The 12,552-nt window shown below is 50.4% G+C and overlaps 1 protein-coding gene across 1 annotated transcript in view; it reads left to right on the top strand.

Moving 5' to 3' along the window:
- Positions 1–12,552, top strand: part of DNAH9 (dynein axonemal heavy chain 9) — a 337,407-nt gene that overhangs the window by 74,581 nt on the left and 250,274 nt on the right. The window contains exons 18-20 of the mRNA XM_058704720.1: positions 1,035–1,257; positions 1,909–2,075; positions 10,870–11,740. Coding sequence (XP_058560703.1) covers positions 1,035–1,257; positions 1,909–2,075; positions 10,870–11,740 — 1,261 coding nt within the window. The remainder of the gene's footprint in view (positions 1–1,034; positions 1,258–1,908; positions 2,076–10,869; positions 11,741–12,552) is intronic.

Consider the following 12,552-nt stretch of genomic DNA (forward strand, 5'->3'; position numbering starts at 1 on the left):
CCCATGAGAATGTATGCTTTATAAAGTCAGAGCCTTTGTTTCCCTTATTTATCATTCTTTTTTTTTAATTTTTTTTTTTAACATTTATTCAACTTTGAGAGACAGAGCACAAGTGGGGGAGGGGCAGAGAGAGGAAGACACAGAATCCGAAGCAGGCTCCAGGCTCCAAGCTGTCAGCATAGAGCCCCATGCAGGGCTCAAACCCGTGAACCGTGAGATCATGACCTGAGCTTGAAGTCAGCTGCTTAACCCACTGAGCCACCCAGGCGCCCCTCTCTCATTTATCATTCTGTCCCCAGAAACTGGAGCCATGGTTGGGCTCAAATATTTGATACATTGATCTCTCTCATTCTATGTAATAGATGCTCAATAAATATTTTTGAAATAAAGACTGAATCTCACTTAACTCCCACCATAACCAGTGAGTTTTTCCAATCATATAGGTGAGGAAACTGAGGCCCAGAGATGTTAAATGACTTGGCCGTGGTTACACATCTAATGAGTGTCCAAATCAAACCCAAGTGTGGTATGACTTTCGAGGCCATGATATTTTTTTTCCCAGTGTTTTGAAATTTTTTTTCCTAAATTTCACCTTGAAATAATGTCAGACTTAAAAAAAAAAAAAAAAAAAGTTGCCAAAACCGTACAGAGCTCACGTGTACCTTCCCTGAGCTTTCTCAAATGATGTCATCTTCCCTAATCATAATGTAGTTATCAAAACCAGAAAGTTGATGTTGTCATAGAACTAGTTTCTGATGTACAGGCCGCCTTCCCATTTCACCAGTCGCCCCACTAACGTGTCCTCTCTCCTCCGGCGCGGAGGTCCCGGTCTCTGTCTTTCATGGCTGTGAAAACACGACCGTGACCCTTCCGAAGAGGACCGCATTGTCACTGTCAGGGTCTGGTGTATGCACAGTGCTAGGCACATGGAAAGTGTTTGGCAATGATGGCTGTTCCTGTCGGGGAAATAAATCAACCTTCCTTTTGAGGCGTGGGAGGGGAAGGCTTCTTCACGTTCTGTTTGCTTTGCTTAGCTTGGCTGACCTGGAAGTGTTTATAAGAAATACCGAGAGCGGCATGCTCAAGAAAGTTGAAAAAGGAGATTTCAAAGGATTGGTGGAGATTATGGGGCACCTTATGGCTCTGAAAGAGCGGCAGAACAGCACTGATGAGATGTTCGAGCCCTTGAAGCACACTATTGAGCTGCTAAAGACCTATGAACAAGAATTGCCAGAAACGGTGTTTAAGCAGCTGGAGGTCAGTACACAGTTTGTTTCCTGAATAAAAGAAACAGAGGGAAAGCTTCTGGACTGCAGAGTGGGGTGAGGTTGGGGCGAGGTGAATGAGAAACGGGGCTGGGTGAGGACCCAAGGCTCGCGATCTGGAGCCGTCCGTGTAATGGCTGTGCGCTCTCTAGTGCCTTCCGGAAACTCCATAAATACGAAACGGCACAATGTCGGCGATAGATGGGACAGTTGGTGTGGGTGAAGGGCTTTGGTGGTTTCGTTTTGTTTTGTGTCTTCTTTTTTAGGGATGACTGAAAGTTTTGATTCGGAGAAAGGAAAGCAAGTCTGAGAAGTGTTAAGATGACCTTAAGGGGATGTGGGGCCTGAAAGAAAACAGTCAAGCAATACTCTGAGGCAATACAGAAAAAGGGCACAGGTTCCTGGGTCAGAGGCTGAGGGCAAGAAGGATATGCCAGAGTCAGAAGGAGATGATAGCCAGGCAAACAGGCGACCACGGAGATGGGTCAGAACTGTAGAGGACGGGCACGCCGTGCCGTGACATCACAGTGTGGCATCCTGGCGTTGATAAAGACGTCTGGGCACCTGTCCAGCTTCAGGCTTGCGGGCAATGGGGGCGGGGGGGCAGAGCGTGGGTCTGACCGGACTGCGGTCATCTTCGCAGGAGCTGCCTGAGCAGTGGGACAATGTCAAGAAGATAGCCATCGCTGTGAGGCAGCACGTGGCCCCGCTGCAGGCGAACGAGGTGGCCGCCCTCCGTCAGAGGTGCTCAGCCTTTGACGTTGAACAGCAGCAGTTCTGGGAGCGATTCCGCAAGGAAGCTCCCTTCAGGTATGGACCCCCCCACCCCCACCCCGCGTCAGCACAGCCTCCTTTCTGTTAAACATGGCGATCTTTGGGTTTCCGAGGGTCTTTCGGTTGAGTTCTTGGATCTTCTGGCGTCTAGCAGGGGAAGACTTGTTTCCGGTCTTCCCTCCCACTTAGATCGGCTGGTTAGAACCTGGTGCTGATGTGAGCAGAGCCCTGTATGAGATGACCAAAGGTTGTACAAACACCGTGCCTTAAAAACAGAAGCCTAGAGGCGCCCGGGGGGCTCAGTCGGTCGAGCATCCGACTCTTGATTTCGGCTCAGGTCATGATATCACGGTTTATGAGATCGAGCCCTGTGTCGGGTTCTGTGCCAACAGCTCAGAGCCTCCTTGGGATTCTCCCTCTGTCTCCCTCCCTCTCAAATAGATAAACTTAAAAAAAAAAAAAAAGTCTCAAAGTTCTGTGTCCCCGAACTGTATGTGATAAAAATCACAAGGTATTTTACAAAGCCACTAGTATTCTAAATACCCACAGACTCGTGTTCTTTTGGTTTAAGAAAGTGGCTGGTAGCATTTTGAAATAATTTTGGAAGGCACTTTGGAAGACGGAAGGAAGGATTTGAGGGGCGCCTGGGTGACTCAGTCAGTTAAGCATCTGACTGTGGCTCAGGTCATGATCTCATGGTGAGTTCGAGCCCCGTGTCAGGCTTTGTGCTGACGGCTCAAAGCCTGGAACCTGCTTCAGATTCTGTGTCTCCCTCCCTCTCTCTCTGCACCCCCTCACTCCCACTCTGTCTCTTTCAAAAATAAATATTAAAAAAAAAAAAAGGAAGGATTTATGGTGAAGGATTTCTTTCTCTCTTTGCTTAGTAATGCTCAGACCCCTCCCCACTCATGATAAGGGGTCTTTACTTAAAACAACTATAGGACGAATGACCCCATTCACACGTGCTCACATTGTGCACACACGAGTTTCGCACGACTCCTACCTTGGTGGAGAAGTGTACCAGGGGTCTGTGCCTGGTCCTCTGCTCAGCGTCGGTGGCTCCAACCAGGAGAACAAGCTGGTTCTCAGTGTCCCGTGTCTGCTGATGCACCAGCTGAGATGGGTCCCCTCCCTTACTCCAGTTCTATGAGTCACTTTCTGGTTCCCTCGCTGAGATCCCTGCCGGGTTTCCTCTACGGTTTGGGACGGACGAACTTAGACGTCTCCACGCTGGAAAACGCCATGCTGGTGAAGAGTGACAAACCTTTTAACTGTCAAGGGCACTTACCCAGAAAAAACAACATCACACAGGGAGACAACACGCTAAAGCAACAAATGAAGCCAAAAAAAAAAACAAAAAACAAAAACAAAAAACCAACCATCACAACGTTAGCAGAAGGAAATACGGCGTAATGATTAAGCATGTGGACTCTGGATTCAGGCCGCCTTGCATCTACTCACAAGTCTATGACTTACTGTGTGTCAGGAAACTCACCAGCTCTGAGCTTTAGTTCCCTTGCCTGTAAAATGGGGTTCATGATAGTATCTGTCTCATAAGGTTGTTGACAGAATTAAGAAGTAATCTTTGTGGGGCGCCTGGGTGGCTCAGTCAGTTAAGCGTCCGACTCTTGATTTTGGCTGAGGTCATGATCTCGTGGTTAATGAGTTCGAGCCCTGCGTCGGGCTCTGTGCTGACAGCATGGAACCTGGCTGGGATCCTCTCTCTCTGCCCCTCCCCGGCTTACGCTCTCTCAGAATAAACAAACTATTTTTTTAAATATTTTTAAGTTTATTTTGAGAGACTGCACAAATGGAGAAGGAACAGAGAGAAAGAGAAAGGCAGAGAATCCCAAGAGGGAGAGAATCCACCCAGGGCTTGATGTCACGAACTTGTGAGATCGTGACCTGAGCCCAGATCAAGAGTCGGATGCTTAACTGACTGAGCCACCCAGGTGCCCCAATAAATAAATGAGCTTAAAAGAAAAAGAAGTAATCTTTGCAAGTATTTAGTGTAGTATCTGGCACTAAGATGACCAAGCATCCTGGTTTTCCCTCGGCTGTTCTGGTTTTAGCGCTGGAAGTGTCACATCCAGAGAAGATTCCCTGTTCCAGGCAGATCAGAACTGTCGGTCGCCCAGCATGGTGCACGGGCACTGCCTACCTATTCCTATTCGCCACTCCCCAAACGTACACCGAGTGGCTCCTATCTCCCAATTACCGTACCTGGGGCTAGAGAGAACGAGACGAGTGTTTCACGAGGCAGGGAACAGATGGGTAAACTCTGCATAGGACGGACATGTGAAGAACAGACCCTACAGCCGTGCACCGCCATATTGGCTGTACTTTAAAATCACCTAGGGAGCTTCTAAAATTTCCAGTGTCCAGTCTATCTCGCAGAGCAACCTGGGGACAAGACCTCCAGTACTTTGTAAAGGTCCTCAGGTGCTTCCACTGCGCAGCCAAGTTTGAGCCTTGCTGCCCTATGGGGAAGTAACTGGTTCCCTTTGAAGCAATCGTGCCAGGGCGTAAAATTCAAGATGAGTCCACATCCCTTTAGCATAATTGTCTTTGGAGCCGTGCCCTTGCTCCAAGGAAACATCTGTTGCACCACACATTGGTGAAACTCTTTGGGGACTGTTCTTTCAGAGTCTGAGACATATTCTCTTGACTCTCCTTTGGACATGCAATTGGATATTTGAATTTAAACACCGATCACGCAGAGCCAAAGCTGGCGAGGGAGTTGGGTTATGGAGCTGTGTGATACTTGCTTAGCGTTAACAATCACACCCACGGCAACAGCCGTAAGAAAGAGAGGAAAAGACACTAATATCTTTGCCTCCACTGTCCCTTACAAATTTTTTCAAGAGAAGGGTCCCAAAGATACGCGGTGAAATGTTTTCCCAAATGGAACTCCAGATAACTGCTCAAGAGGACACAACGTCCATTTGCTGGTGTGATTTTGCGTACCCGTTGAAAACGCGGTATCCCTCCTTCGTAGTTAGGTCGCGTACGTGTGTTGATCGACTGGTGGCGTTTTTGTAACGTGATGGCTGCGATTGAGTTTGTTTTCTTTCTTAGCACCCGTATCTGCCGGCTGGGTGGATATTGCTTCTCTGAGCTGGGTTTTCCAAATCCGCATCTGTTAATTTGACATGCAGATGAGGCCTTGCAAGAGAACACTTTGAAAAGAGCTGCTCACAGCAGCATGGAAAGCCAAACATTACTTCAATTGTGATGCGTTCTTCTTCTCCGCAAGAAAACATCAGGACCGGAGCAGAATTGTGGATTTATGGCTGAAGGGAATCTTAGTGGGAATCAACTCAAGGCTTGTTGTCTTTCTGGGCTTGGTGTATGCAAATCTGTGTGTTTGACATTTTAAGGCTGTGTGTATGGCAAAGGGTTTTAATTCTGGTGCCTTCACTTTTAGATCATTTAAGAGTTTCTAAAATGCAGACCCTGGCACATTCCTCTGCGAGTGCAAGTTTCTGTTGCTGATTATGTTGCAGGTTAAGCTCACACTGATCTTGTCTTTGAGGAGGAGAAAGAAAGTATCTCATTAGGCTCCTGAAGCCTGTCAGGTGCCGGTTGATGTCTGGTTGCTTGGGATGAGTTTCTTTGTGTCCAAGTCTTAACTTCTTCCTGTAGTTGTTAACTCTGAGCTGTATCAGCATATTCCGAGCTGAGCTCCCTGACTTCGTAGTAATTGGCTAACTCCTCATATTCGGATTCAAGGACTTTTCACACCTCTTAAAGTCCGGAGGCAGACTGTCCCCTCGGAGCAAAAGGAATGTCTCCATGCTCCAGTGGCCTTCTCTGGCTCAGTGTCCTAACCTTGAGCGCAGTCTTCCTGACCTTAAGGAATGATGCCATGGCACATAACCGGTTGTCTTTCCCACATCGAGACCAAGGTTATCTACCCACGGCTTTCTTAGCCAAAGCACTTGATCTCGGTGAGCTACAGCTCAGTGGAGACCATTAGTGTTTTCAGTCGGCTGGCAGCCGGATTCCGTGAACGATCGAGAGAGCTTTCTTGAACGATCGAGAGAGCCCTTTGGGTACTGTTGTGCACAACAACTAGAGAAAGCAAAGCTTTCCAGATAGCCCAGTGCAGCAGGCGTGAGGAAAGAGGGTCCTCAGTCTTGCTTGCACAGTGTCTGTTGTCTCTTCAGTAGCTGGAGAAAACAAGTGCTCATCGTTAGATCTCCCACAAACATGTCGCAGTCCTGAGACAAGTCATTAGTTCAGCTTCACCCTGTTCTTCCAGTTCATCTGATTCATTCACACGATTCAGGCTTCCGCAGAGCAGCAGAGGTCGTGGTCTCAACAATGGGGTCACCAAAAAAGGATATTGTGCTGGGATTTTAAGATAATACATGCTCAAAAAAAAAAACAAACCAAAAAAAAAAAAAACAAACCCCATACTTTCTGACCTCAGAGACAATTTCAAAAATGAGTGCTTAGACACATTCTTTGGAGGGGCGCCTGGGTGGCTCAGTTGATTGAGCATCTGACTCTTTTTTTTTTTTTTTTTAATGTTTTTAATGTTTACTTTTGAGACAGAGAGCATGAGTGGGGGAGTGGCAAAGAGGGAGACACAGAATCCAAAGCAGGCTCCAGGCTCTGAGCTGCCAGCACAGAGCCCGACGCAGGGCTCGAACCCACAGACTGTGAGATCATGACCTGAGCCAAAGTTGGACGCTCAACTGACAGAGCCACCCAGGCACCCCCCATCTGACTCTTGATTTCAGCTCAGGTCATGGTCCCAGCATTGTGGGATAGAGCCCTGCGTTGGTCTCCATGCTAAGCTTAGAGCCTGCTTAAGATTCCCTCTCTCTCCCTCTGCCCCTCACCCCAGAACTCTCTCTTTCTCAAAAAAACAAAAACAGGGGTGCCTGGGTGGTTCAGTCAGTTAAGCCTCCAACTTCGGCTCAGGTCATGATCTCACGGTTTGTGAGTTCGAGCCCCACGTCAGGCTCTGTGCTGACAGCTCAGAGCACAGAGCCTGCTTCAGATTCCGTGTCTCCCGTTCTCTCTGCTCTTCCCCCGCTCATGCTCTGTCTCTCTCTCTCCTTCAAAAATAAATAAAAACATTAAAAACTTTTTTAAATAAAAACAGAAAAAATAAAGCAAAAGACACGTCCATTGGGTGGCCAACTTTAACCTCCCCCAAGGAGGGAGTTCACACCCCCTGTTGGAGATGGTGCTTGAGCCAGTGGGAAAGGGAGGATTAGCCATTGGGAAGAGAAGTTGGAGGTGAGGTTATTCCAGGCATAGGAAGCAGAACACTCAAAGGCACCAAAGGGTGAAAACGTGAGGAACAGTTGGATGGCCCCATGTGTGCATGGCTGGGATGCTGGAAATGGGGGTGAGAACAGAGCGGTTCACGGAACCAGATTCTGACCATGATCAACCACTGAGGAGCCTAAGCATGAGGACAACGTGGTGTGAACACCACTGGCCTGTGGCTGCGGAGCCCGGGGTGGAGCGAGACCCACTCAGGGCCGAGTGCTCGGTGGGAGGGTGATGGCAGCAGCCCAGGAGAGAAGCAGTCCCCATGGACTGATGCGATGGCATTGACAATGGAGAGAGGACAGATTGGAGAGATCTGGGAGGGGAATAGGTGTGTTGATTGGGTACGAGAGGTGAGCAGGGAGGAGAGACTGGTACAGTTCTCTGTCTTCTATCCTAGACCACTAAGTGCAAGGCACTCTTTCACTGCTCACCAAGGTGGGGGCCACCGATGGGGAAGAACTGAAAGACCCCAGGCTCGGTTCGGATGAGTTGAGTCTTAAGATTCCCGTCAGGTACCAAGCAGGGGTGTGTTTGGTTTTGAACACACAGGTGTGGTTCTGAGGTTAAACATTTACCACCCACTGGCTTCCCCAGAATTAATTTAAATCACTCATTCCTCCCACTCCCTCCACACACACCTACGTCTGGGTCGGGCCTGAGTCAATCATTCTTCTGAGATCGTACGCACAAGCACCGAATTTCCATTTCTCTCCATTATAATTTTATTCATCCAGACATTGCAGGCATTTCTCTCCTTAGATTAAAATACTTTTGCATTATTGTTTCAATTTCAAAGACTTACTGCACCGCGTTCCCTCCAATTGCTTTCTTGTTCTCCTACTGTATCGCTCCCCTAGGATTCGGAGAACCGCTTCCAGCTTATTAGGCACATTAATCAGGGCTGTGAACATCCTGACGGTGTGCACCAGAGTTTTGAAATGGGAAGAGGGTTACCTGCCCTCGTGTCTTGGGATTCTTTTCACCACTTAGGCCAAATTAACTTTTATGTGTGCTCAGCTGCAGGAAATGACTGTCCACAAATTTAAACCATAAACAAAAATTACACCACGCAGTAGACGACCTCAGGAGTAGGTCTGACAAGTAATCGCCTCTGACAGACATCTGGGGTGCTGCTGTTGATTTCAGGGTGTTCGCACGTGCTAAGGAAAGAATGGTTAGAAAGACCATTCATTTTCTCCTGTGTGTGCCCTGAACACCCTGAGAGCTCACGACGTCGCTCATAAATTATTCCTGAATTATATACGCCATTCGTAGATTGAACAGAATGTGGGCTTTTAGACGTTGGCCCACAAGGATCTCGTACCAACAGCAAGAAGCTAAATTCGCTTTCCAAGTCGTTCCAGTCAAGATAAAAAGTAGAACCTACACACTTCAACAATCAGTCTTTGGAAATGAAGAATGAGGAGAAAAAAACCAGCCGTGCACTTGATCTTTCCTGCCGGACCACTTGCCATGAGGACATTACATTTCTTTCCTTCTGGTTCTTTTTCCACTCCTCTCCTGGGGCGGGGGAGGAAGCTCCTTGCCTAGACAGACAAAGGTCCCCCTTCAGCTCTGAGAACTTCAACCTCCAGTCCTGTTCCGGAACCCTGGAGGGGGGACGGAGACCAGCGAAGACACGCCATGATGTTCGGCCTCATCCTCTGAAGACAAGTCCACAACTGTAGCACAGAAGCCAAAAACCATTTAGATGGAACCAGCAGAATCAAACGTAGCAAGCATCAAAGTTAATCTGACACTGATTTAATGGGATGCATAACTGTTATTGTGTTGCAGGGTAATTAGGCTTAAGTGGTGAGCAGTTCAGGTAAATGGCTTTAATTAGGATTACTTTCCATCCGTCAAGTCAGATATTTCCAAAGACAACTGAGAGGAGAGGCAGTTCAAGAAAAAGACGTCGTATGCCGTCCTCCCCTCCACACTCCACCACCCAACTAACATACACGAGCATACGTACGTACGTGTGCGTGGGCACGCACACACATGCTAGACTGGAGGAAACGACCGGTTCTTTAAATCACTCATTTGCCCTCAACTTTCCCCTTGATGATGAAGCCCATGATACCTTATTTTGATTTTAGAGGAACGTGGCATTCCCCCTTAAGTCGTGGTGCCCCCAAATTGGCCCTCCAGGCACACAGAAGAAACCAGAGTTGGTGATGGCGAGGAAAACGAGAGGCTCCTTACACACTTGGGTTCCACGTGCTCCTGACCAAAGAAACGTTATCTGCCCACATGGGTTCCTTTGCATGTCAGGTTTGTTCGTTCGTTCTTCCTTTTCATCCTTCCTTCCTTTCAAGATTTAAGTCCTCTCCACACCCAACATGGGGCTCAAACTTACAACCCCAAGATCAAGAGTTGCGTGCTCCATGGACTGAGCCAGCCAGATGCCCCTGCATGTGGGGTGCTGATGTTGGAGGAGAGAGGCCAGGCCGGGAACGCAGTTCTGGAAAGGTAGGGCCGTGAAGCAGGCGAGCACTGGGGAGGCTCAGAGGGGGCGGTGGATGCCTGCCGTGAGCACAAGAGAGAAAAGAGGGTGGGGGCCTATGAAGAAAAACCGTAAAGCTGGGCACAGCGCAGAGATAGAAGTCGGGTGAAGAACCAGAGGCACCCAGGATTCAGGAGAGAGCAGGCCAGAGTGGTCTAAGGCTCGAGATCAAGGACAACTTGGAGGGAGGACTTAAGAAGAGGAGTCTGACTTGAGGCCCCTAGCAAAGGAGCAGCACGATGACTGCACAGGGCCCCGGTGAGGTCTCTGTGTTCAGTCTTCAAGGTCCTCTATCCGTGGTTCCCAAACGTGGCAGTGCTATTGCCTGGAGGCGTCACAGGCCACCCACGTGAGCTTCCCCACAGTCAAGGACGCCAACCTGGCACGCTGGAACCACCCGGCAAGCTGCGCCTGGGTCTCACCCCTAAAGAGCCTGATTTCACTGGACTGGGGAGCAGCCTGGGCACGGAGAGCATTCAAAACTTCCGGCAAATTCTAACATGTCACCTAGACTGAGAGCCAGTGCCCCAGAGGGAGTGTAGCGTAGGACTTCTAGATGCCAGCCCTCTCACCTAAAGACCGCCTACCACGCATAGTCCTGGCAGGAGCTCTGGCTTTACAGCACCTACGGGAACGTGACTGTGTTCCTCTGTGTCAGGTGCTCCGGGAGCCAGTGCGCAAAAGCACAGTCCAAAGGGAGCTTGAACAAAGGGATGGTCCCCTTCATCCCTGGATGCGGGGCCAGGGAAGCAATGGAAAAGGAGACTAGTTTTCCCTTCTCAGGTGTGAAGAGAAGATCCAAGCCTCCTGTTCACCTTGAACTGTCTTTTCTCCAGCTGTGCGTGCTTACTCCCCCCGCCCCCCCAACCCACCCCGAGTGCCTTTTTCTTCCTGGGCTTCGGTGCCAGTTACCGTTCGTGGCTAAAATACTAGGGGTTTAAAGATTTGAGCCAGCGTGACCCTGGCGATTCTGGGACACGAGCCCCCGTGCGCCCTACTCACCGGAAGGAACACGTTTTTGTTTCGTAGGTTCGACAGCGTCGCCCCTCACCGAGAGCTGGACGCCAGGCACATGGAGATCCGACAGATGGAGCTGACCCTGGCCTCCATCTCGGAGTCTGCTGCCTTGTTTGAGGTCAGCATTCCCAACTACAAGCAGCTGAACCAGTGCAGGCAGGAAGTCTGCCTGCTGAAGGAGCTCTGGGACACGATAGGGATGGTCACCTCCAGCATCCATGCCTGGGAGACGGCCCCGTGGAGGGAGGTCAACGTGGAGGCCATGGACCGGGAGTGTAGACGGTTCGCCAGGTGCATCCGGAACCTGGACAAGGAGGTCAGGGCCTGGGACGCGTTCGCGGGCCTGGAGAGCACCGTGTCGGACGCTCTGAGCTCCCTGCGGGCGGTGGCCGAGCTGCAGAGTCCGGCCATCCGGGAGCGGCACTGGAGGCAGCTGGTGCAGGCCACGGGCGTGAGCTTCGCCGTGGACGAGGGCACCACCCTGGCAGACCTCCTGCGGCTCCAGCTGCACCATTTTGAGGACGAGGTGCGGAGCATCGCGGACAAGGCCGTGAAAGAGATGGGCACGGAGGAGACCTTGACGGAGCTGTGCGCCACCTGGGCCGGCCTGGAATTCCGGTACGAGCCCCACCCGCGGACCGGCGTCCCCCAGCTGCGGTCGGACGAGGACCTCCTCGAGCTCCTGGAGGACAACCAAGTCCAGCTGCAGAACCTGATGACGTCCAAGCACGTTGCCTTCTTCCTGGAGCAAGTGTCCGGCTGGCAGAAGAGGCTGTCCACGGCCGACGCCGTCATCGCCACCTGGTTCGACGTGCAGCGCACGTGGTCTCACCTGGAAAGTATATTCATGGGATCCGAAGACATCCGGGCTCAGCTGCCCCAGGTACCTGCTAAGGAAATCCCACTCGCTCTGCTCCCTTACCCGAGTCGAGGGAGGCGCTCCCTGTCTGCGCGGTCCCCTAGACCCTGTCCTCCTCTGCCTGGTCTTGCCTCCACTCGAAGGCACCTGCAACAAACATCGGCCTCCCAAGCCGCCACAAGTCAGGCAGAGGGAAAGAGAGAAGGGGAAATGCACACCCATCAGTGTGTCCCTGGATGGCTGGGAAAAAGAAAGGAGGGTCGATTGGTGTTGTTCTAACGTGTATTTAAGAAAGGAAATGGAGGGGCGCCTGGGTGGCTCGGTCGGTTAAGCGTCCGACTTCGGCTCAGGTCACGATCTCGCGGTCCGTGAGTTCGAGCCCCACGTCGGGCTCTGTGCTGACCGCTCAGAGCCTGGAGCGTGTTTCGGATTCTGTGTCTCCCTCTCTCTGCCCCTCCCCTGCTCTGTCTCTGTCTCAAAAATAAACGTTGAAAAAAAGAAAGAAAGGAAATGGAGGCTATCAGCTCCTGAAGTTTGGGATGAGCCAGTCACGAGCCGCTCCACAGACAATTACAGTGCAGTTGTCAACTGGGAGTGAGCATTTGTTTCCGGGCAAATTCAAGTTCCTTCTTGAGCCGTGAGGCACCCTGCAGACCTCTGGCCTGTACCGCCTGCGAAACACCAGTCTGCAGCTAAATCCTCAGCAGCGAATTTCTCTGAACTATACATTCTTCTCATTACTACCTTCCCTGTGGTTGATTGCCCCTTCTAATTTGTCTTAATTAACGTGCCATTAACTTACCCACCTCTCAGTGGATTCATATTCATTGGATTTT

This window comes from Neofelis nebulosa, chromosome 16, assembly GCF_028018385.1.
Source record: "Neofelis nebulosa isolate mNeoNeb1 chromosome 16, mNeoNeb1.pri, whole genome shotgun sequence".
Taxonomy (NCBI): domain Eukaryota; kingdom Metazoa; phylum Chordata; class Mammalia; order Carnivora; family Felidae; genus Neofelis; species Neofelis nebulosa.